This window comes from Globicephala melas, chromosome 4, assembly GCF_963455315.2.
Source record: "Globicephala melas chromosome 4, mGloMel1.2, whole genome shotgun sequence".
Lineage (NCBI taxonomy): Eukaryota > Metazoa > Chordata > Mammalia > Artiodactyla > Delphinidae > Globicephala > Globicephala melas.
The window spans coordinates 128,639,816-128,665,979 of NC_083317.1; the positions used below are offsets into that span (position 1 = coordinate 128,639,816).

A 26,164-nucleotide genomic window follows, 5' to 3' on the forward strand; every position below is an offset into this window, starting at 1 on the left:
CCCAGAAAAATGGTACAGATGAACCGGTTTGCAGGGCAGAAACAGAGACACAGATGTAGAGAACAAACATATGGACACCAAGGGGGGAAAGTGGTGGTGGGGAGTGTTGCTGGTGGGATGAACTGGGACATTGGGATTGACATGTATACACCAATATGTATAAAGTGGATAACTAATAAGAACCTGCTGTATAAAAAATAAAATTCAAAAGTTAAAAAAAAAAAAAAAAGCCTAAGGAGAACCACGAGAATAACACGCATTACAACAATATGGACGAATTTCAGTCGTCTCGTTGAATGAAAGCAGCCAGACAGAAAAGACTGCACACTATATGATTCCATTTATATAGTATACAAAACCAAGAACAACTAATTTATGCTGTTAAAGGTCAAGATGGTAGTTTCCCTCAGGGGCTTGGTGGGAAAACAGTGCCTGGAAGAGAACACTGGGGAGGCTTGTCTGTTTCTCTATGTGATGCATTGATTTGATCTATTCTATATAAATGTTTCTGTTATTTAGGAGGATTTATATTTATTTTAATAATGGTTACTTCTGTAACTATACCTCTTTAATGCCCTTAGTTCCCTAGTTTAGCAATTTGGAGAGGTCATTAGGAGAGCTGTCATTCAACAGAGAGAGGAAAGCAGAAGCCAGATTCCAGAGAGGAATAAAGGAAGAAGAGACAAGAGGAGTTTAAGGAAAAAGGTAGAAAAGACTGTGGATGTCAGTTAAACAGAGATTCAGGTTAAGACGGGTTTGGTTTAGCAGACAAGAAGTTCATACATGTTCAAACACATTTATTGCCCAGAGGAAGGAGTTAAGAGAGGGAGAAGAAGTTAAACCAGTCAAGAAAGCAAGATGCCAGACAGGAAGCAATGGAGTGAGGAGCCCAGGTGAGGCACCTCATTCTTTCAGCCTGGGGAGACACGGAGGGACGGTGGGGAGGGAGAAACAGGCACCTATGGAAAGTGATGAACCTGACGCTCTCAATTTTCTCCACGAAGGAAATGCTGATGTCATCTGATCAGAGTGGGGAATAGAGAAGGAAGTTAGGGTTTCGATCAGGGAAAGTGAAGAAGATAAAAACAGGAGCTGAGGGGAGGTTCACGGCACATATTCAAGCCGGAGACCAGAGAGGTGAACCGAGGACCCAGCTCAGGCTGGAGCAAGGCTCCGGGGCTTTCCCTTGGCAGGCTCAGGCCCCACTGGCAACATGGGTGGGCGGATGAATAAGTGACTGGATGGATGAGTGGATGAATGGATGGATGGGTGTGTGGATGGATGGATGGATGGATGGATGGATGGATGGATGGATGGATGGATGGATGGATGGATGAATGGCTGGCTGGCTGGCTGGCTGGCTGCAGCCTTGAACCAGGGATAGGACTCCACAGGGCAAAAGGAGAATTGGAGCACTGATGACACAGACCCCATTTTACCTTCTTCACACTACTTTTGGACCTAAAACTACCCACGCCACGTATGCTTTTGTTCTCTGAATCTCTCACCCAAATGTGAGGTCGCTGAGGCAGGGTTTTTGTCCATCACAGAGTGATACAGCACCAACACTGAGAACAGTGCCTGGCTGTTAACATCTGGCGTAATGGCAGAGTCCAAGCTGGGCCAGGAAGGCAGAGGCCAGGAGGGGCAGAGGGCTCCACAGGACGGGATGATTGAGGGCTGGGGAGTCCAGGAGCAGAGGTGGTGAGAGACGGACAGGACAACTGTGAGGGTGTAGAGAGTACTGAAGGCTAAGGTCAGAGGAGGGCATGCTGGTAGAAGCGGGCTCAAATGGTGCTCAGTAGGCTAAGAATCCAGCAATGAGGAGAGGCAGAGCCCGGCCATGGCTGCTGACTCACGCTGACTCCCCACAGTACAGGGAGGAGGAACAGGTCACTGGGAGAGCCAGGGCCCCGGAGAGGCTGCGCCCACAGAGCCGTCTGGGTTCAGTTAATTGAGAAGAGCTAAGAGCACAGTGCGCGTAGGAAAGTGTGAGGGAGACAATGGCCATCGACAGATGCCCCCAGTTCACCCCAACACTGTCCTCTTCACTTAATGACCCAGGAACCTGCTACACCAAGAAAAAGGTACAAATGACTCGCGTCCTCCTCCGACCTACACACACACCCCTCAACCCTGTCACAGGACACCTTATGTACTCACTCTCCTTTCTCTAGAGAAAAAAAAAAATGCCCTCTGAGCATGAGGCTCCAAACAGAGGTACATGAAGAGTCATCCTGCCTCAACTCCAGGCTCTGGAGACACGGCCCTTTCTCTACGGGCCTCAGAGTGCCAGCTCAAGAGCCCTGAGCTCTGCGGACCCAACTGCCATGCCCCCAAGCCTGTCCAAGCCAGTAGGGTGGCCACAGCCACTAGCTCTTCCCATAGCACACTACTCAGTGCCCTTATTCTGTGCCACCCTGTGCCCTGCCTCTGTTGCCCAATGGTAAGGCCTGTGGGTAAAGCACTTCCTCACTGAGCCAAAGCACAATGACATACACATGGCTGAGCCAGCACAGACAAGACAGACAGATGTGGCACTTACAGAGTGTATGATGTCCACCATGTCGTAGGCTTTGGTTGATTCCAAAGGGACAATTGTATCAAGCTCAGGAACCAGACGGTCACTTTGGATAGAAAAAGAAGCAGATATAATCAACATGGAAGAGCCCGTTGCCTTCTGTGGGTGGGGAATGGGAGAGGAAATGGGGGAGACACAGCATGGGGGCTGGACTGATTCTGTCCCTGCTGGGCTAGCAAAGCAGTCCCCAAAGATACATTCCTTTGTTACCACCATATTAAACTGAACCTGAGCTTGATATTAACCCAGAAGATCTTTCTGTTTTCATTTAGAGGAAAAAAAAATGAGCTTATTCCCCTGAATGTGGAGATTCCTTCATTTATCCTCTCTGAACACCTCCTACATTCTAGGTATTGTATGGAGTACCAAAGGACATTATAGTGAACAAGCCACTGTACCATCAAGCCCAGCTTCCCAGAAAGCTCAGCACCAGCGTCTTGGGTACAGCCCCACCCAGTAACAAAGTCCTCCCTTACTTTTCATGTGCTATTTACACATATGCATACAGCTTCCCTGGGACTGAATGACGAGGAGGTATGGCTGGGCCAAAGCAGGCTGTTCAGACACGTCTGGGCCCTCGGACCGTAACACCTTCAAATGATGTCCTAAACCTTTCAAGAACCCCAAACAGTACAGCAGCTCGGAAAAGGAGGCTGTGCCCATCACTTCTGGGCCTTGTGACCACCCTCCCTCTCATGACTACACACAGTGGGCCGCTGATTGTATCCCCTGAGGAGTGAGGCAGAGGCAGACAAGAAGTGGCCCTGGGGACATGACTCTTCAGAGCATCCCTGGCCCAGACATGGCCCCATAAGTAGAAGCCCAGGGCAGTGTCTGCAAACGGCTTCTTCCCAAGGGATGGCTTCTTCCTGAGGGACACAATTTCAAGTCCTTCTGCAGAAGTATTGCAGGCCAAGTGAGTGCTTCAAAATCAGAGAGGAAACAAAATGGAGAAGACAGCAGCCAGTGGTCTGGAGCTATAGTTCCCCAGCTGGGCTTCTGGCTTATTCTGCAGTGCTCCCCACATCAGGCAGTGGCCGGAAGAGCAAGAAGGAAAGAAGGTCTTCACTAGGTGGTCAGCAACACACCCTTCCCCAGGAATGTCCCAGCTTCTGGCCACAAGCAGGTGTGCATAAGCACATTTCCTAAAGGGCATGCTGTCTGAATCATTTCACATTGATTTATTTCATGTTAAGACAAAATATATATATATATATATATATATATATATATATATATATATATATATACACACACACACACATATATATATATCTCAATTCTGGACAAAGGCTCAGAAATAATATTTTTTTTGGCCACTTTTTACTCCCAAGCTACTTGTCAGATATTAGAGAGAGGAAAAACGTGAATAAAAATAAAATATCTTGGGATTTCCCTGGCAGTCCAGTGGTTAAGACTCTGTCTAAGCTTCCACTGCAGGGGGGAAGGATTTGATCCCTGGTGGGGAAACTAAGATCCCGCATGCCACACAGCGTGGCCAGAAGATTTTTTTTAAATTTCTTTTTAAATAAGTAAATAAAATCCTTTGTGGCTCCTATACCCACACATGCCACCACCATGCCTACACCTGACTCCACTGCACAATCTACTCCAAGCTGCCCACCAGGGCAGACCCTGGAGGTCCCGCCAGGGCACACGGGCCAGAGAAGGACAAGCCAACCTGCAAAACGAGAGGAGCTCCGGCCTGCAACTCACCTGGGATCATGGCACTCACGGACGGGGGCCGGGTCCTGATTGCTGAGAGGCAAGTAGTTGAAGAACTCCCGGAGATTACACAAGGCGTCCACGTCATTTTCAAAAGCTCTGTGGGCCACGCCTGAGAAAACAGGGAGTATGTAATGGGCCAGGGCGCCTGTCAGCCCAGAGATGCAGCTTCATGCCCACCTGCCCCCTCTAGGGCAGGTCTGCAGCAGACTGTGCCAACAGCCCTGTCGCCGTCCCCTCCACTGAGGATGGTACCACACCACACACCTTCAGGCTGACCCTCAGTCCATGCAGCCTGTTCTCTCTGCAAGGGTCACTCCTTTCATTATCCAGGTTTTTGACCTAGTGTCGCCTATTTGCTGAGGCTTTCCCTGCCCCTCTCCAGAGCACAACTTTCCCCACACCCCTCACTCTCCATCCCTGGACCAGGTGGGAATTCTCGTCACACTTTTCCCTGCAGCACCTATTTCCCTGTTTACTGCCTGACATCTCCCCGAGAGTATCAGCTCCAACGGGGTAGAGGCTAGGCCTGTCTTATCACTGCAGCCCAGCAACTGGAATAATGCCTGGTTATATGTCCATTAACACTCAAGAAAGCTGGACAATAAAAAATAAAAGGAAAACGGCTGGCACATGTCATGGTACTCAGCAATGGCAGAACAAAGGAGGAAAGAAGGGGAACCACGTGGTAAGGAATCAAGCCATCATTCCTCAAGAACACTCTGAAATCACAGAAGAGCCAAACAGGGCCATAGACATGATAGAGAAAGTGGGGCAGGAAACTCCCTCTCAGGTTCACCCCACCGGACTCCCTGCTTCTACCGCTGCCCCCAGAGTCTCTTCTCTACCAGGCAGCCCAACTGAGCTTTTAAAGTCAAATAATGTCATGTCCCTAATCCAACCACCCTCCTCGCCACTCACCGAGCACACCAGCCCCTCTCCTTCCTCAGAAGCCTCTGCCTGCGATGCTTCTCCCCTAGGTATGCACTCAGTCCACTCCTTCAAATCTGCTCAATTATTGCCCAGTGAGGCCTGTCCTTACCACCCTCATTAAAACTGCAACAATCCCAACTCCCTTTACCCTGTGCTACTTTTTCCACAGCACACATACTTTTATGAATCATAATTCTTGTAACCATCATTCTAATTTGCTCAAAAATTTCAAAGACTATGAAAGCATTAGTAGTAGCCTGTAATTTAATTTAACGAGTTTGAGATATAAATCCACCTTTATTACTATATCTGTAGACAATACATGACACTACAGTCTATTCAAAGAAATTCTGTCGATGAAGTGATATCTGTACAGACTGTCACTTCTAGCAATTCCTCTTCTCAGTGTCTGACAACAGTAAGGTAAGCTTCGAGGCCTCTAACCTGACATGGTGGTGTGGGTCCTGGCGCCCCCGAGCTCCTCCTGGGTAACGTCCTCATTGGTGACAGACTTCACAACATCAGGGCCAGTGATGAACAAGTAGGAGGTGTCCTGAAACCAGAGAATTTCAGAAAGTTCAATCTCAGAGCACCAGAACTCGCAAAACCAGGTTAGGACACAGCTCACAGATGCGTACCCAAACGAAAGACCGACGTTTTCCCTGCCTCACTCTCTATCAAAAAATCTTCGTTGCCTGGTTCTCTCTCAGCAAAATGGCCTGCAGTGTGGCTACCAGTCATTCATCTGTAGAACACGCTAACAGGTGACCCTTATTCAGAGCTTGCTGCACACCAAGAATTTTTCTAAGCATTTCATGGGATTGTGTCATTAAAGCCTAGGTACTATTATCACCCCATTTACAGATCAGGAAACTGAGGCACTGTGATAGTGTGCAGCTTGCCTAAAATTAATCGGTCACTTTAAGTGAAGCCATCTGGAGACAATGAAAATCAATGTTTGGTGTTCTGAGAGAGTGACGGGCTTTAATTTTTAGTTTCTGACTTAAAGATAATAAAGACATATTGTAAAAAATTTAATCAGAATAGGAGATACAGTAGAAAGTAAGTCTACATGCAAGCCCTTATTTCCAGCCCTCTAATTTCCATCCCCAAAGGCGACCACTGTCAGTTTCTCTGACATCCATGCATATGAGCATTTATATATTTTTCCCTCTTATTTTCTCTCTAGCACATTGTCCTACACACACTGTTCTCAAACTTCTTGAAGATTATTCCGTATCAGTATAGTAGGATATGTATCGCAACTTACTTAACTGCCACCTACTGATGGTCCTTTAGACCGTTGCCAGTGTTTTACTTATAACAAGCAATGCTGCAATAAGTATCTTACTACAATCATCTCTGTCAGCTCATTGTTCATGTTCTTTGCCCATTCTCCTACTAGATAGTTGTTTTTATATACTAAGGACATTAGTCCTTAGGCTATTATCTGTGTTGTATCAGTCTTTATTTTATTGCTCCTTGGTTTGGAATCTTGCTAGAATGGCCTAGCTAGAGAGGTCTATCTTCCCCACTCCACACAAAGACTCAAACAAATGTTCATAAGAGCATTACTTGTAACAATCAAAAACTAGAAACAGACACTTCCCTGGTGGCGCAGTGGTTAAGAATCTGCCTGCCAATGCGGGGGACACGGGTTCAACCACTGGTCCGTGAAGATTCCACATGCCTGAGCAACTAAGCCCGTGCACCACAACTACTGAGCCTATGATCTAGAGCCTGCATGCCACAACTACTGAGCCTGAGTGCTGCAACTACTGAAGCCCACGTGCCTGAAGCCTGTGCTCTGCAGCAAGAGAAGCCACCACAATGAGAAGACCACGCGCTACAACAAAGAGTAGCCCCCGCTCACGGCAACTAGAGAACGCGTGCGTGCAGCAACAAAGACCTAACACAGCCAAAAACAAAAAAACTAGAAACAGCCCAATTCCATCAACAAGTGAATCTCAAAATAATTATCCTAAGTGAAAGCAACCAGCCCCGTAAAAAAAAAAAAAAAGAGTACATACTTTTTGTATATATTTTATACATACAAAATGTCATTTTTGTATGGTTCTGTTTATATAACATTCTAGAAAATGCAAATTAATCCTGTGTGATAAAAAGTAGATGAGGGCTTCCCTGGTGGCACACTGGTTAAGAATCCGCCTGCCAATGCAGGGGACATGGGTTCGATCCCTGGTCCAGGAAGATCCCACATGCCACAGAGCAACTAAGCCCATGCACCACAACTACTGAGCCCATATGCTGCAACTACCGAAGCCCGTGCACCTAGAGCCCGTGCTCCACAGCAAGAGAAGCCACTGCAATGAGAAGCCCGTGCACCGCAACAAAGAGTAGCCCCCACTAGCCGCCAACTACAGAAGCCCCCGCTCGCCACAGCCAGAGAAAGCCCGCATGCAGCAACAAAGACCCAACACAGCCAAAAATAAAATTAAAAAAATTTTTTTTAATTTTAAAAAAAAAGCAGATGAACAGTTACCTAAAGACAGGGCTGGGAGGTAGGAAAGAATGAGTTACAACAACACATGAGGAAACTTTGGGAAGTGATGGTTATGTTCATTATCTTAATTGTGGTCATGGCTCCATGGTTGTATACATGCATCAAAGCTCTAATTGCACAACTTAAAGTGCGTGCAGTTCACCATACATCAATTATATCTCAAAGTTGTAAAAAAAAAAATTGTGGAAATGCAAAGGGTCAAGAATATCCCATATCCATACCACTTAAAGAAACTACGGAAGGACAACTTGCTGTACCAGGTATCAGCATTTGTCGTAAAGCCATTGTAATTGATAGTATGGTACTGACTGGCACAGAGATAAGCAAACAGACCAAGAAAGCTCAGTGAAACACTCAATATATGGACGCTTGATTCACAATATAAATGACATCACAGAGCAGGAAAGATTGTTCTTTTCAATAAAAGGCTCTAGGTCAACTAGGTGTCTATACTGGAAAAAAAATTTTTAAAGCATTAAACTAGCCTCTATTGCATACTATGTGTAAAAATCAACCCCAACTTTAGATGCAAACATAAAAGGCAAAATAATAAAACATTTAGAAAATAGAAAGTATCTTCCTGACTTCAGGGTAGGAAAAAGTTCAAGAACTAAAACACACTACCCATAAAGTATACATTTGACATTCGTTCTCCTATCAAAAGAGCACAGAAGCCAGCTTACAGGGACACCCATTGGCTAAAAGAAGGACAATTTGAGCATCAAAATAATGATAGTACTGTAATGGAATATAAACCATTGAGTAAAATAGGGAATCCATGAACCCATATTAAGTCAATGAAATAAACAAATGCCCAAGAAAAGCAGGGCTCTTCCTTAGAGTAGATCACCAACTGATATGAAGCAAGTGGTGGAGCTGGAAAATAACCATCTTGTAAAGATTGGTTTGGACAAGAATCATCAATAGATACTAAATCAAGGCAAAAAGTATAATGTGGAACAGCATACTTGTATGGTCTCAAAGCAACTCCCCAGTGAGTATCAGTTACAAAGAAAAAATGGTAACTACATAGTGGAGAAACCAGACAACACTTCAACAATGATCAAATTAATGTCACCAGTGAAGGGCAGATGGCCATCACTTGTCTCCAGATGTGATCATTTGAGCAGGATACAACATCACTAATGTAGTAGAGAGGCTGGGCTACCTAATCTGATTCTGATCGTGAGGAAATACCAGATAAACCCAAATTGAGCAACAATCTATGAAATAATTCATTCTGTAGCCTTCAAAATGTCATGACAAAGCGTCTGAGGAATTGTCACAGAGCAAAGGAAATTAATGCAACATGACAACTAAATGCAATATGTGATCCTGAAATGGATCCTGTACTGGAGAAAGAAAATGCCATTAAGGACATTTTTGGGACAAGTGACCAAACTGTAATCTAGATGGTAGAGTAGACAACAGTATTATATCAGATAGACTACATGTTAGGCATATGTGAAACAAGCCTTAATAAATTTAAAAAGATTGAAATCATACAAACTATCTTGTTTGATCGCAATGGAATGAAACTAGAAACAAAAAAACTGGAAACTTACAAATATGTGGAAATTAAACATCACACTTTTTTTTCATAAATTTATTTATTTTTGGCTGTGTTGGGTCTTCCTTGCTGCGCATGGACTTTCTCTACCTGCGGTGAGTGGGGGCTACTCTTCGCTGTGGTGCGCAGGCTCCTCATTGCAGTGACTTCTCTTATTGCAGAGCACAGGCTCTAGGCACGTGGGCTTCAGTTGCTGTGGCGCACAGGCTCAGTAGTTGTAGCTTGCAGGCTCTAGAGCCCAAGCTCAGTAGTTGTGGCGCACGGGCTTAGTTGCTCCGCGGCATGTGGGATCTTCCAGGACCAGGGCTCGAACCCGTGTCACCTGCACTGGCAGGTGGATTCTTAACCACTGCACCACCAGGGAAGTCTCAAACATCACACTCTTAAAACAGCCAATGGACCAAAGATGAAATCAAGGGAAATTAGAAAATATTGAGAAATGAAAACGTACAAAAACTTACTAGATGCAGCAAAAACAGTGCTAAGAGGGGAATTTAAAGCTGTTAAACACACTAAGAAAGTAAGTTCTCAGGGCTTACGTCATGGCTCAGTGGTTAAGAATCTGCCTGCCAATGCAGGGGACACAGGTTGGAGCCCTGGTCCGGGAAGACCCCACATGCCCCCGAGCAACTAAGCCTGTGCACCACAACTACTGAGCCTGCGCTCTAGAGCCTGTGAGCCACAACTACTGAGCCTATGTGCCACAACCTCTGAACCCTGTGCACTGAAAGTCCATGTTCTACAACAAGAGAAGCCACCAAAATGAGAAGCCTACGCACCGCAACAAAGAGTAGCCCGCACTCACCGCAACTAAAGAAAGCCTGTGCGTAGCAATGAAGACCCAATGCAGCCAAAAAAATCAATAAGCATAAAAAAAAAAAAGAAAGAAAGTTCTCAACCTAACTTTATACCTTAAGGAACTAAACAAAAAAGAAAAGAAAAGAAAAAGAACTAAACCCAAAGTTAGCAAAAGAAAGAAAATAAAGATTAGAGCCGAGATAATGAAAAATAGAAAAATAAGAGGGAGACAAAAAAATCAGTAAAACCAGAACTTGGCTCCTCAAAAAGATCAATAAAATTGACAAATATTTAGCTAGATGGATTAAGAAAAAATAGACTCAAATTACTAAGATCAGAAATGAAAGTGGGGACATCACTACCAATTCCACAGAAATAAAAAGATTATAGGAGTACTATGAAAAATTCTATATAACAAATTGGATAACCTGGATGATATGGACAAATTCCTAGAAACACACAACCTACCACCAAGACTGAATCATGAAAAAATAGAAAATCTGAATAGACCTGTAACTAGTAAGGAGGCTGAATCAGTAATCAAAAACCTCCCAAAGAAAAGCCCAAGACCAAATGGCTTCACCAGTGAATTCTACCAAACATTTTAAGAAAGATTAAACACCAATCCTTCTCAAGCTCTTCCCAAAAAATTAAAGAGAAGGAAATACCTCCTAATTCATTCTGAGACCCAGCATTACCTTAATACCAAAGCCAGACAAAGCCACTACAAGAAAAGTACACATCAATATCCCATATAAATATTGATGCAAAAATGCTCAACAAAATACTAGCAGATCTAATTCAACATTTTATAAGGAATTATACACCAAGACCAAGAGGAATTCTTTCCTGAAATGCCAGGATGGTTGAGCACACCAATATCAATACACCACATTAAAAGAACAAAAGGAAAAAATTACATGATCATCGCAATGCAGAAAAAGCATGACAAAATTCAATACTCTTTCATGGTAAACGTACTCAGAAAACTAGAAAGAAACTACTTCAACATGGTTAAGGCCACATATGAAAAACCCACAGCTAACATTATACTCAATGGTTAAAGACTGGAAGCTTTTCCTCTAAGATCAGGGACAAGGCAAGGATGCCCGCTTTCTCCACTTCCATTCAACACAGTATTGGAAATCCTAGCCAGAGCAATTAGTCAAGAAAAAGAAAAAGGCACCCGAATCAGAAAGGAAGAAGTAAAATTATCTGTTTGCAGATGACATGGATTTTATATGTAGATAACCCCAAAGATTCCACACACGCACAAAGTTAGAATAAACAAATTAAGTTGCAGGATACAAAATTAACACACCAAAATCAGTTGCATTTCTGTACACTAACAATGACCAATCTGAAAAGGAAGTTACAAAAACAATTTCATTTACAATAGTTTCTAAAAGGATAAAGTACTTAGGTATAACTTAGCCAAAAAGGCAAAAAAAACTTGTACAGTGAAAATTATAAAACATTTCTGAAAGAAATTAAATAAGACATAATGGAAAAGATATCTTCCATTTATGGATTCAAAGACTCAATACTGTTAAGATGTAAAAACTACCAAAAGCAATGTACAGATTCAACATCATCCCTAACAAAATCTCAATGACATTTTTGCAGAAATACAAAAATCCATCCTAAAGTTGATGTGGAATCTCAGGGGACTCTGCGTACAGCCAAAACAATTCTAAAACAGAACAAGGTTGGAGGTCTTCCTGACTTCAAAACCTACTAAAAAGCTACAGAAATCAAAACAGTGTGGTACTGGCATAAAGACAGACATATAGACCAATGGAACAGAATAGAGAGCCCAGAAATAAACCCTTCCATACCTGGTCAAATGGTTTTCAACAATGATACTTAGACCATTCAATGAAGAAAGAACAGTCTTTTCAACAAATGGTGCCGGATCCCACTCCTGGGCATATATCCAGAGAAAACTCTAATTCAAAAAAGATAGGTGCACCTCAATATTCATATTTATAGCACTATTTACAATAGCCAAGACATGGAACCAACCTAAATGTCCATCAACAGATGAATGGATAAAGATGGGTATATATATACAATGGAATACTACTCAGCCATAAAAAAGAATGAAATAATGCCATGCAGCAACATTCATGGACCTAGAGATTATCATATTAACTGAACCAAGTCAGAAAGAAAAAGACAAATATCATATGATATCACTTATATATGGAATCTAAAATACGATACAAATGAACTTATTTACAAAACAAAAACAGACTCCCAGACATAGAAAACAAACTTATGGTTATAATAAATTAGGAGTTTGGGATTGACAGATACACGCTACTATATATAAAATAGGACAACAAGGACCTACTGTATAGCACAGGGAACTATATTCAATATCCTGTAATAAACTATAATGGAAAAGAAAAAAAACAGTGCTAGGAAAACTGGATATCCACGTGCAAAAACATGAAGTTGACCCTATGTTACATCATATACAAAAATTAACTCAAAATGGATCAAAAGACTAAACATAAGAGCTAAAACTACAAAACTTAGAAGGAAACATACAGGGAAAGTATGTGACACTGGATTTGGCAAGATTTCTTGGGTATGATAACAATAGCAGAGATTACAAAAGTAGACAAACTGGACTTCATCAAAATTAAAATCTTCTGTGCAAAGAACACTAACAGAATGAAAAGGCAGCCCACAGAATGGGAGAAAATATTTTCAAATCATGATCTGATAAGGGGTTAATATCAGAATATATGAAGAACTCCTACAACTCAACAACAACAATAAAATGATTCAATCAAAAAATGAACAGAAGACTTGCATAGACATGTCTCCAAAAAAGATACACCAATGGCAAATAATATGAAAAGAGGCTCAACATCACTAATCATTTGGGAAATATAAATGAAAACCACAGTGAGATACCACTTCACACACATTAGGATAGCTATTATCAAAACAGAAAACAAACGCTGGCAAGGATGTAGAGAAATTGGAACCCTTTGTGCATTGCTGGTGGGAATGTAAAATGGTGCAGCCACTGTGGAAAACAGTATGATGCTTCTTCAAAATATTAAACAGAATTACCAAAATACCCAGTAACTCCACTCCTACGTGTATGCCTAAAAGAACTGAAAACAGGGATTCAAACAGATACATGTACACCAACGTTTATTACAGCATAATCAGTCTCAAAACGGAAGGCAGTTTTCATTACTCTAGGAAACTTCAAAGCTTTTGCACAGCAAAGGAAACCATAAACAAGACCAAAAGACAACCCTCAGAATGGGAGAAAATATTTGCAAATGAAGCAACAGACAAAGGATTAATCTCCAAAATTTACAAGCAGCTCATACAGCTCAATAACAAAAAAACAAACAACCCAATCCAAAAATGGGCAGAAGACCTAAATAGACATTTCTCCAAAGAAGATATACAGACTGCCAACAAACACATGAAAGAATGCTCAACATCATTAATCATTAGAGAAATGCAAATCAAAACTACAATGAGATATCATCTCACACCAGTCAGAATGGCCATCATCAAAAAATCTACAAACAATAAATGCTGGAGAGGGTGTGGAGAAAAGGGAACCCTCTTGCACTGCTGGTGGGAATGTGAATTGGTTCAGCCACTATGGAGAACAGTATGGAGGTTCCTTAAAAAACTACAAATAGAACTACCATATGACCCAGCAATCCCACTACTGGGCATATACCCTGAGAAAACCGAAATTCAAAAAGAGTGATGTACCAAAATGTTCATTGCAGCTCTATTTACAATAGCCCGGAGATGGAAACAACCTAAGTGCCCATCATCGGATGAATGGATAAAGAAGATGTGGCACATATATACAATGGAATATTACTCAGCCATAAAAAGAAACGAAATTGAGCTATTTGTAATGAGGTGGATAGACCTAGAGTCTGTCATACACAGTGAAGTAAGTCAGAAAGAAAAAGACAAATACCGTATGCTAACACATATATATGGAATTTAAGAAAAAAAAATGTCATGAAGAACCTAGGGGTAAGGCAGGAATAAAGACGCAGACCTCCTAGAGAATGGACTTGAGGTTATGGGGAGGGGGAAGGGTGAGCTGTGACGGGGCGAGAGAGAGTCATGGACATATACACACTAACAAACGTAGTAAGGTAGATAGCTAGTGGGAAGCAGCCGCATGGCACAGGGATATTGGCTCGGTGCTTTGTGACGGCCTGGAGGGGTGGGATAGGGAGGGTGGGAGGGAGGGAGACGCAAGAGGGAAGAGATATGGGAACATATGTATATGTATAACTGATTCACTTTGTTGTGAAGCAGAAACTAACACACTATTGTAAAGCAATTATACCCCAATAAAGATGTTTAAAAAAAAAAAAAAAAAACGGAAGGCAGTTCTGACACATGGTACCATATGGATGAACCTTGAAGACATTATGCTAAGTGAAATAAGCCAGTCACAAATGGACAAATATTGTATGAGTCCACAAATTCCACAACAGAAAGGGGCTGGGAGTAGGGAATGGAGAACTAATGTTTAATGAGTACAGAGCTTCAACTGGGGTAGATGAAAAAGTTCTGGAGATGACTGGTGACGATGGTTGCACAAAAAATGTAAAGGTACCTAAGGCCACAGAACTGTAACTTAAATCTTGCCACTTAACCATTTCTTATGTATATTCTACAATTTTTTTTAAAACGTACTGTATCAGTGTTAAACTTCTGGAGTTTAACAACTGGTTATGTATGAAAACATCCTTATATACTGGGGACTTCCCTAGCGGCCCAGTGGCTAAAACTCCACACTCACAATGCAGGGGGCCCAGGTTCAATCCCTGGTCAGGGAACTAGATTCCACATGCTGCAACTAAGAGTTCACATGCCACAACTAAGAGTTTGCATGCCACAACTAAGAGTTTGCATGCCACAACTAAAGATCCAGCATGCCACAGCAAAGATCCCACAAGTGGCACTGAAGATCCTGCATGCCGCAACTAAGACCCAGCACAGTCTAATTAATTAATTAATTAATTTTTAAAAAAGAATTATATACTGAAGCATTAAAAAGGTAAAGGGACATGATATATATAACCCACTCTCAAACAGTTCAGAATTCTGTAAATTTGAAATTTCAAGATAAAAAGATTTTCTAAAAATTCTGCTCAAAGGATAGCATTGAGAAGAAAAAACTGAAGTCACAGAGTGGGAGAAGACAGGTGCAATATATATAACTGATAAAGAACTTACATCCAGTATATACAAAGAACTGCTAAAAATCAGTAAGAAGAAAACAAAAACCTCAATTTTTAAAAATGGGTAAAATAGATGAACAGCCATGCCATGAAAGAAACATGAGGGAATTCCCTGGCGATCCAATGGTTAGGACTCAGCGCTTTCACTGCTGAGGCCCAGGTTCAATCCCTGGTCAGGGAGCTAAGATCCCGCAAGCTGCGCAGCACAACCAAAAAAAAAAAAGAAAAAAGAAACATATGAAAACGTGTTTAACCTCACTAGTCATGGAAATGCAGATTAAAACAATGAGAGGGCTTCCCTGGTGGTGCAGTGGTTAAGAATCCGCCTGCCAATGCAGGAGACACGGGTTCGAGCCCTGGTCCGGGAAGATCCCACATGCCGCGGAGCAACTAAGCCAGTGTGTCATAACGACTGAGCCTGTGCACAACAACTACTGAGCCCACAAGCTACAACTACTGAAGCCTGCGTGCTTAGAGCCCATGCTCCACAAGAAGAGAAGCTACCGAAGTGAGAAGCCCGCGCACTGCAACGAAGAGTAGCCCCCGCTCACTGCAACTAGAGAAAGCCCGCGTGCAGCAACAAAGACCCAATGCAGCCAAAATAAATAAAATTAAAATTAAAAACAAAACAGAAAAAAAAAGAGAGATCACACCACATGCAAACTGGCATAATTAAATTATGTCAATAAAAGTGCTGGCACGGATGTAGAACAAGTGAAATTCTCACACACTGCTAGTAGAAGTGTAAATTGCTGCAACTTCTTCAGCAAACAGGCATTACATAGAAAAGCTGAAGACATGTATATCCTATGACCTAACATTGCCCCACCTTGAGAAACTGAAATATGTATGCACCAACATACATGTATAAGAATGCTTATATCAGAATCATTCGCAATGACAAAAATCTTGAAACACAAATATCCATCAACAGTAGAAAGGATGAGGATCTTAAGATAATATACTACACAGCTACTAAAATGAACTACATTTACAAAGAACATGGATAAATCTTATAAACATGCGTCACAGTCACGTACAAAAGAATGCATATTATGTTTCACTTTACATTAAAGGTAAAATAGGCAGCATTAACCCCATTGTTTAGTGAGGCATAATTAAAATTTTAAACTGTAGAGCAAAGCAAATTTTAAAATTACCATAAAAGTTGAGACAAATACTTCTAGACAGGATGGATGGAGACAATACTCATTATGAAGGTAATGGGGGCAGGCTCTTGGAGGGCCATTTCTTGATCTGGGTGTCATTTACATGGATCTGTACTTTATAATAATTGCTAAACTTTACGTATTTTATGTACTTCCCTGAGTATGTATTACATTAGAAATTTTTAATTGTTTAAAATTTTTTAATTAACTGAGAGAGGAGGCAGAGACAGAAGCAGGAAGACCAGTTAGAAGGATTATGCAATAATCCAGGTGAGGTGCTTGAATCAAAGTAATAGCAGTGTAAGTAATAAGAAGTACATAGGAATTTTATTATATTTTAGATTATATCCTAAAATAGAGCAAATATGATTTTAGACTGATTGAACTCGGAATGTAACAGAAAAATGAGTCAGTGTTTTCGACCTCAGCCACTGGAAGGCTGGTCTTGCCATTTATTGAGATGGGGAAGGCTATAAGAGAGCACTTTGGGAGGGCCTCATTAGAGATGAGAAACCCATTAAAGCCCAAATGGAAATGTTGATAGGCAACTGAAGGTTTAATCCTGGAGTTCAGGAGACCGTTCCATCCTGAAGAAATAGGTTTGAGAGTTGTCAGCACATACATAGATGGATATTTAAAGTCTTGAGGTAGGATAAGATCACCAAGGGAATGAGAGAATTGCTAGAAGAAAACCAAGAGAGTATAGTGCCCTGATGTTTCAAAGAGGAAGAAGTGATGACATAGGTCAAATGCTGCTGGAAGGTCAAGTAAGATAGGACTGAGAAATGTCAACTGGATTTAATGATACAGAAATCGTTGGTGTCTTTGATACAAGAAACTGCCATTATCAGTGACTCTGAATAGAACAATATCCTTTCCATCATAAATTAAATGTCTAAATATATTTAGATCTATCTTTCAGTTCTGTCCTGTTACTCAATTCTGTTCTGTTCCCTGGTCTATTTATTTACAAACTGAACAAATAGTTTTAGTTATTTTAGCTTTAAAACATATTTTCTCACCTGGCAGGACTAGCCTTTCATTGCACTTCCTTCATGGAATGTCTACTCTTACACTGTAGTTTTCTTGTTAATATGAACTTGTCTAGATCGTTAAGAAAGAATCTGTTAGCATTTTTATTGTACTCTCATTAAACACATGGAATAGTTAAGATGTAGAATGGTTAAGGCTTAATGATTAGTTGCGGAGGACAAGAAAGAGGGGGTGGTGCCAATATGCAGGTATTAATTAAAGTTCTGCAAGTGGAGGATGGGATAGCTTAGGATGAAAACACAGGATTAAAAGATACAGCGTACAAAAAGTCAACATACAGAAATCAGTTGTATTTCTATACACTATGTACAAAATATACACTATATAGAAAATATCTGAAAAAGAAATAAAACCTGCCCATTCACGATAGCATCAAACATTACAAAATACCTATGTATAAATTTAACCAAGGAGGTGAAAGATCTAAACACTGAAAATTATAGAACTTTGATGAAAAACACCAAAGATGACACAAGTGGGAAAAAAATCCCATGTTTATAAAAATATTGTTAAAATGTCTGTACTACCCAAAGCCATCTATAGATTCAATGCAACTCCTATCAAAGTTCCAATGTCATTTTTCTACAGAAGTATGGCGTCACATAAAAAGAAACACAGACCAATGGAACAGAATCAAGAGCCCAGAAACAAACTCTCACGTATACAATCAACAAATACTTGACCAGGGAGCCAAGAACACTAAATGGGGAAAAGATAGTCTCTTCAATAAATGATGGTGGGAAAACTAGATAACCACATGCAGAAGATGAAACTGGACACATATCCTACACCACTCACAAAAATTAACTCAAAATAGGTTAAAGACTTAAAGACCCGACTCTGTAAAACTCCTAGAAAAAAACATAGGAGAAACACTCCCTGGCACTGCTCCTGGCAATAATTTTATGGATGATACCAAAAGCAAACGCAATAGAAACAAAAATTAATAAGTGGGACTACTGCAAACTAAAAAGTTTCTACACAGCAAAAGCAACAATCAACAAAATGAAAAGGCAACCTACCGAATAGGAGAAAATATTTGCAAATCATATATCTGATAAGGGATTAATATCCAAAATATATAGAGAACTCGTAAAACTTAACAGCAAAAAAATTTTTGATTAAAAAATGGGTAGAGGATCTGAATAGACATTTTTCCAAAGAAAACATACAAATGGCTAATGAAAAGATGCTCAACATCACTCATCATCAGTGAAATGCAAATCAAAACCACAATGAGGTTTTAGCCTCACACCTCTTAGAATGGCTATTATCGAAAAGACAAGAAATAACAAGTGCTAGTAAAGTTCTGGAGAAAAGGGAACACTGTGCACTCTTGGTAGGAATACAAATTGATACAGCCACTATAGAAAACAGTATGGAGGTTCCTCAAAAAACTAAAAATAGAACTACCAAATGATCCAGCAATCCCACTTCTGGGTATATATCCAAAGGAAATAAAATCAGGACCTCAAACAGATGACTGCATTCCCATTTCACTGCAGCATTATTCACAGTAGCCAAGATATGGAAACAACCTAAGTGTCCATCAATGCATGAATGGATTAAAAAAAAATGTGACATACATACAAATACACATATACACACAGAATTATCCACTGGATATCCATATCAATTAAAAAAACATGACACATACATACACACAGACAAACACAGAGAAATATTATTCAGCCATGAGAAAGAAGGAAATCCTGCCATTCGTGACGTGAATGGATCCTTAGGGCATTTCACTTAGCGTATGCTAAGTAAAATAAGTCAGACAGAGGAAGAGAAATACTGTATGATCTCACTAAAACAGCTGAACTCACAGAAAAAGAATAGTGGTTACTAAGAGCGGGGGTGGTGTTGGAGTGAGGGGAGATGTTGGTCAAAAGATACAAACTTCCAGTTATAAGATGAAGAAGTTCTGGGGATCTAATGTATAACATGGAGATTATAGTTAACAGTACTGTATCACATACTTGAAAACTGCTAAGAGAATAGATCTTAAATGTTAATCACCACAAGAAAGAAATGGTAATTATGAGAGCACTATGGGGGTAATCATTTTACAATATGTAAGTATCAAATCAACAGGTACACCTTAAGGGGGCTTCCCTGGTGGCACAGGGGTTAAGAATCCGCCTGCCAATGAAGGAGGCATGGGTTCGAGCCCTGGTCCGGGAAGATCCCACATGCAGCAGAGCAACTAATACTGTGTGCCACAACTACTGAGCCTGCGCTCTAGAGCCTTCGAGCCACAGCTACTGAAGCCTGCGCGCCTAGAGCCTGTGTTCCGCAACAAGAGAAGCCACCGCAATGAGAAGCCCGTGCACCGCAACAAAGAGTAGCCCCCACTCACTGCAACTAGAGAAAGCCTGCGCACAGCAATGAAGACCCAACACAGCCAAAAATAAATTAATTAATTTATTTTTTTAAAAATGTACACCTTAAACTTAAACAATGTTATATGTCAATTATATCTCAATAAAACTGGGAAAAAATGTTTTAAAAATAAGACAAAGCAGGGCTTCCCTGGTGGTGCAGTGGTTAAGAATCCACCTGGCCAATGCAGGGAACACGGGTTTGAGCCCTGGTCCGGGTAGATCCCACACGCCGCGGAGCAACTAAGCCCGTTCACCACAACTACTGAGACTGTGCTCTAGAACCTGCAAGCCACAACTACTGAGCCCACATGCCACAACTACTGAAGCCCACACGCCTAGAGCCCGTGCTCTGCAATGAGAAGCCACCGCAGTGAGAAGCCAGCGCACTGCAATGAAGAGTAGCCCCCACTCGCCTCAACTAGAGAAAGCCCATGTGCAGCAATGAAGACCCAACACAGCCAAAAAAAAGAATAAATTAATTTAAAAAAAATAAGAGAAAGCAGTTTAGAATTTTCCAGCATGTATGTAGGGAGAGGAGGAAAGAATGGCCAGAGGAATTGATCCCACACCTCCATTCCTGCCAGGTAGGAAGACAACTGGGGTAGCACCACGTAGGTATGGCATATATAGATTTAGTGGGCAAAGTTCAAGGAATCCTGCTTTGCTCAGGAAATAAGAGATGTGTTCATCTTAATTTTTAAAGTCCACCCTAAACTGAACATTGAACATTTAAGTTGCTTTTAATCTGTCACCAAGAAAGAATAGTTGAGTCAAGGGGTAAGCACTTTGTTAAACTTTAATTCCTACGGCCAAAGAGAAAAGTATTTCCTATTCTATTTACGCTCCTCTATTTACACTGTTTTCATACTGGATGAATCTCTTTCCTTTTTGCCCCGTAATTTGTCTTGACATTTTTTGTTTGTTTGTTTGCGGTACGCAGGCCTCTCACTGTTGTGGCCTCTTCCGTTGCGGAGCACAGGCTCCAGACACACAGGCTCAGCGGCCACGTCTCACGGGCCTAGCCGCTCCATGGCATGTGGGATCTTCCCGGACCGGGGCACGAACCCATGTCCCCTGCATCGGCAGGCGGACTCTCAACCACTGGGCCACCAGGAAAGCCCTGTCCTGACATTTATTGCTCATTATGGTTAAAAATATTTAAGAGGAAAAGACTGATTTCTTTTTTAAGTATCAGGTTAAAGGTAATTACCCATGTATGATTTCAAATAGGCTTCTTTTAAAAATCATTTTAAAATATCATTTCATATAAATCATGTAATAAAGACATGAACCTCTTTACAATGAAGTTGGAGATCAGATTTACCATTACTATCATAGACAAAATGTAATAAAATGGCAAACAGCTGAAGAAATAAAGGTGGGACATAAGAAACAACCTCCTAGTGAAGCAGTTTACAGAAAAGCTTTCCATGAGAAACTTTCTGAATAGGATTCAGTAAACGATCATCTGTCTGGGCAGAGGATAGGACCTTTGATTACCTGAAAATCATTTGCAATTCAGATCAACAAGTAAAATCACCCACCAATGAAGCAGACAAGCACATTCTGCCACTGAACCCACACAAGCTACAGTCTTCATGCCAAAACCTTCTCTCCACCAAGACCTTATCAGCACTGCACTGAAATCCAATAAGCGTGCAGATAACAACCCAGATCTGGGTCAGGAATTATTGTTATTGCAGGTGAGGTACTGCACAACTCTCAAAGGGCAGGAGAACCAGGTCCTTTTCTTACCTTTACCATGAACGTGAAGTCTGTTAGGGCCGGGGAGTAGACAGCCCCACCGGCACATGGGCCCATGATCAGAGAAATCTGAGGGATGACTCCGGATGCCGTGACATTCCTCTGCCAAAAGAGAAAGGCAAAGGCATCTGGTTACAGAGGTGTTCAAGGCATTACCTGCAGAAAGACAGAGGCAACAATAAAAGTACATTTGGCTTTTATTCACAGAAATTCTATCCTAGAGACAAGAGGCCTAATCTGTACAGTTTCTTCCAGAATATTGTATATGCAACTTTTCCCATAGCTGGTGGGATGGCTGGCATATTACTTTCTGGGGCAAGTAAAACCTCTTCTCTCCTTGGCAGGGCAGTAGTTCCCCAAAAGCTCCACCAGGACATGAGCTCAGAGAGAATCCTACCACTCTCACCCCAGCTCTAAACACACCTCAGGCAAGGACCCCTGTCTGTACAAAACTGGCTGGAATAATGAATGAAAACCTTAGGTGGAATATACAGGGCCAACACTTACCCTGGATCCATGACCTCTACTTGGAGCCCCTTCACACCCTCCACAGAGGATGCCCAACAGTTACAAGGCAAGGCTAAGAGGCAGGTGCTACTTTACTCAGTCTTCAATGTCTGCCCACCCCTACACAGGGCAGATGGGCAATAGGGAGGTGGCAGAAGGCAAAAAGGTTCCATAGGGACAAAGGTGTTGTGAAGAGCCAAGCCTCGGGCCACCTTCTAGGAAAAACAAGATTTCCCAGGGGGCTGGAAGACCCAGGAAAGATAAGAGCCCAATGACTCCTTGCCCATCCCCCAGCTTCTATCCTTCCCTGAGCCCCATCAGCTTAAGAGAAGTTATGTCCACTTTTAGCCTTGACCTGGGTCTGAGACCAATTTCTATAATTCACAGGACATAGCTCAGGACAGCACAAAAAGGCATCCACAGAGAGGATTCTGAGAAGATGGTAGAATGGGAAGCATCAGGAATCTGTCTCCCCACCTGGACAAAAATTACACTGGCAGAATCTGTCTGATGTAACTTTCTGGAGCTCTGTTAAGCCTACTGAAGGCTTAACATCCATAGGAAGATTTGGAGGGCAAATTGTGGTTAATTTCAGTCAATTTCAACTGGTAGCGCTGTAGCAGCTACCCCTATCCACCCTCTACCCCCAGCCATGAGGCATGCAGCTGTGCATGTGTTCCTGGAGTGGCTTACACAGAGGCAGACAAAAAGGACCCTGCCCTCCAAATATCTCAAATCTATGCTCCAACAGCTGGTTGTTGATTCTGATCAGAGGTGAAGTTAGGAAGTTAGGCGGCCATTGCTGTTACACCTCACCCCATTGTTGCAAGCTCCTTCCCCTCCAGCTCAAAATCACTTGCATTAGGGAAATGCAAATCAAAACCAGAATGAGATACCACATCACATACATTAAGATGACTACTATCAAAAAAACAGAAAACAAGTGGTGTTGGTGAGGATGTGGAGAAAGTGGAACCCTTGTGCACTATTGGTAAGAATGTAAAATGGTACAGCTGCTGTGAAAAACAGCATGGTGGTTCCTCAAAACATTTTAAATAGAATTACCAAATGATCCAGAAATTCTACTTCTGGGGATATACCAAAAAGAATGGAAAACAGGGTCGCAAGGAGATAACTTGTACACCCACATTCATAGCAGCATTACTCACAATAGGTGAAACATGGAATCAACCCAAATGCCCATCAACAGATAAATGGATAAACAAAATGTGGTATATCTACACAATGGAATATTATTCATCCTTGAAAAGGAAGGAAATCCTGTCACATGTTACAACATAGATGAAACTTGAGGACATTGTGCTAAGTGAAATAATAAGCCAGTCACAAAAAGACTAACACTGTACAATTTTACTTAAGTTATTTAGTCAAAATAATAGAGACAAAGTAGAAGGGTGGTTACCAGGGGCTGGCAGAGGGGATAATGGGGGGTGACTGTTTAATGGGTATAGAGTTTCAGTTTTGCAAGACAAAAAGTTATGGAGATGGCCCCTGTCCACCTCCCTACGGCTGCCCCGCTAGCTGAAAAGTTTCTCCAGGTGCGGAATTCCAGGCTACCACCAGCACAGAGTATGCACGCCAGTCAGGAACCAGCCCACCCGATGGCCCGGGGCAACGGATATGTCAGAAACTGAAGCAAGAAAGTACTCGGCAGAGGGGGGAGTCAAGATGGCAGACTAGGAGGACGCAGAATTCGTGTCTCTGCACAACTAGGGCACCTACTAGGCACCGGTGGGGGACCACAGACACCTAAGCGGATGGGAAAAACCCCCAGTGACACGGTCCTAAGCAAAGGCCCTGCCTCATGCTCAGACCTCACCCCGCCACCGGCCTAGGTTCCACCCCACCCTAAACCCTGCCCCTGCCTAAGTTCCACCCCTCCTAAACTCCACCCAAAGAGCCAAGTCTTTTTTTTTCTTTTTCTTTTTTCCTCTTTTAGATTGGGGTACTGTTTTACCTTGTTGATTCACTATTGTTGATTCATTTATATTTTTATATTTCCTAATAAATTTTTTATTTTCCAATTTTATTTTATTCTTCATACTTTGTTACTGTTCTCTCCTTTTGGCTTGTTCCCCCCATGCCCCCAATTTTTTTCTATTTTTTCTGTTGTGGTTTTATTTTATCTTGTTGTAGTTGTTTCAATTATATTTTTATGTTTCCTAATATATTTTTTACGTTTCTAATTTTATTTTATTTTTTTAATTTTTTTTGCGTTACGCGGGTCTCTCACTGTTGTGGCCTCTCCCATTGCGGAGCACAGGCTCCGGACGCACAGGCTCAGCGGCCATGGCTCACGGGCCCAGCCGCTCCACGGCATGTGGGATCTTCCCAGACTGCGGCACGAACCCGTGTCCCCTGCATCGGCAGGCGGACTCTCAACAACTGCGCCACCAGGGACGCCCTTATTTTGTTTTTTATTCTTTGATATTCTTTGCTCCTTTTCTTTTTTTTTTCTTTTTTTTTGCCACACCACATAGCTTGCAGGATCTTGGTTCCCCGGCCAGAGGCTGGGCCCGAGCTCCTGTGGTGGGAGCTCTGAGTCCAAACTGCTGGACTAACAGAGAACCTCAGACCCCAGCAAATATTAATCGGAGTGAGGTCTCCTGGAGGTATTAATCTCAGCACTAAGACCCAGATCTATCCAACTGCCTGCAAACTCCAATGCTTGATGCCTCAAGCCAAACAACCAGTAAGACAGGAATACCGCCAAACCTATCCAAAAACAAAAAAGAAACAACAAAAAAATATGTTACAGATGAAGGAGCAAGGTAAAAACCTAAAAAACCAGATAAATGAAGACGAAATAGGCAACCTACCTGAAAAAGAATTGAAAATAATGACAGTAGGGCTTGCTGGTGGTGCAGAGGTTGAGAGTCTGCCTGCCGATGCAGGGGACACAGGTTCATGCCCCGGTCCGGGAGGATCCCACATGCCGTGAAGCGGCTAGGCCCGTGAGCCATGGCCGCTGAGCCTGTGCGTCCGGAGCCTGTGCTCCGCAACAGGAGAGGCCACAACAGTGAGAGGCCCGCGTACCGCAAAAAATTTTTAAAAATAAAATAATAATGACAGTAAAGATGTTCAAAAATCTCAGGAACAGAATGAAGAAAAGACAAGAGACATTTAACAAGAATCTAGAAGAACTAAAGAGCAAACAAACAGTGATGAAAACAATAACTGAAATTAATAATACTCTAGAAGGAATCAATAGCAAAATAACTGAGGCAGAAGAATGGATAAGTGACCTGCAAGATATAATAGTGGAAAGAACTGCCAAGGAGCAGAATAAAAAAAAAATAATGAAAAGAATTGAGGACAGTCTCAGAGACCTCTGGGACAACATTAAACACACCAACATTCGAATTATAACGGTCCTGGAAGAAGAATAGAAAAAGAAAGGGTCTGAGAAAATATTTGAAGAGATTATAGTCAAAAACGTCCCTAACATGGGAAAGGAAACAGTCAATCAAGTCCAGGAAGCAGAGAGTCCCATACAGGATAAACCCAAAGAGAAACACACTGAGACACATATCAATGAAACTATCAAAAACTGAATACAAAGAAAAAATATTAAAAGCAGCAATGGAAAAGCAACAAGTAATATACAAGGGAATACCCATAAGGTTAACAGCTGATCTTTCAGCAGAAACTCCACAACAAAGAAGGGAGTGGCAGGACATATTTAAAGTGATGGAAGGGAAAAACCTACAAGCAAGATTACTCTACCCAGCAAGGATCTCATTCAGATTCGACAGAGAAGTTAAAACCTTTACAGACAAGCAAAAGGTAAGAGAATTCAGCACCACCAAACCACCTTTACAACAAATGCTAAAGGATCTTCTCTAGGCAGTAAACACAAGAGAAGGAAAAGACC

The 26,164-nt window shown here is 41.9% G+C and overlaps 1 protein-coding gene across 5 annotated transcripts in view; it reads right to left on the reverse strand.

Annotated features, from left to right (window-relative positions):
• Positions 1–26,164, reverse strand: part of PCCB (propionyl-CoA carboxylase subunit beta) — a 92,850-nt gene that overhangs the window by 47,716 nt on the left and 18,970 nt on the right. For all 5 annotated transcript variants that reach the window (XM_060298579.1, XM_060298582.2, XM_060298580.2 and 2 more), the window contains exons 6-9: positions 21,754–21,864; positions 5,684–5,792; positions 4,298–4,418; positions 2,546–2,627 (exon numbers count right to left, since the gene is read on the reverse strand). In XM_060298579.1, the coding sequence (XP_060154562.1) occupies positions 2,546–2,627; positions 4,298–4,418; positions 5,684–5,792; positions 21,754–21,864 (423 nt within the window). The remainder of the gene's footprint in view (positions 1–2,545; positions 2,628–4,297; positions 4,419–5,683; positions 5,793–21,753; positions 21,865–26,164) is intronic.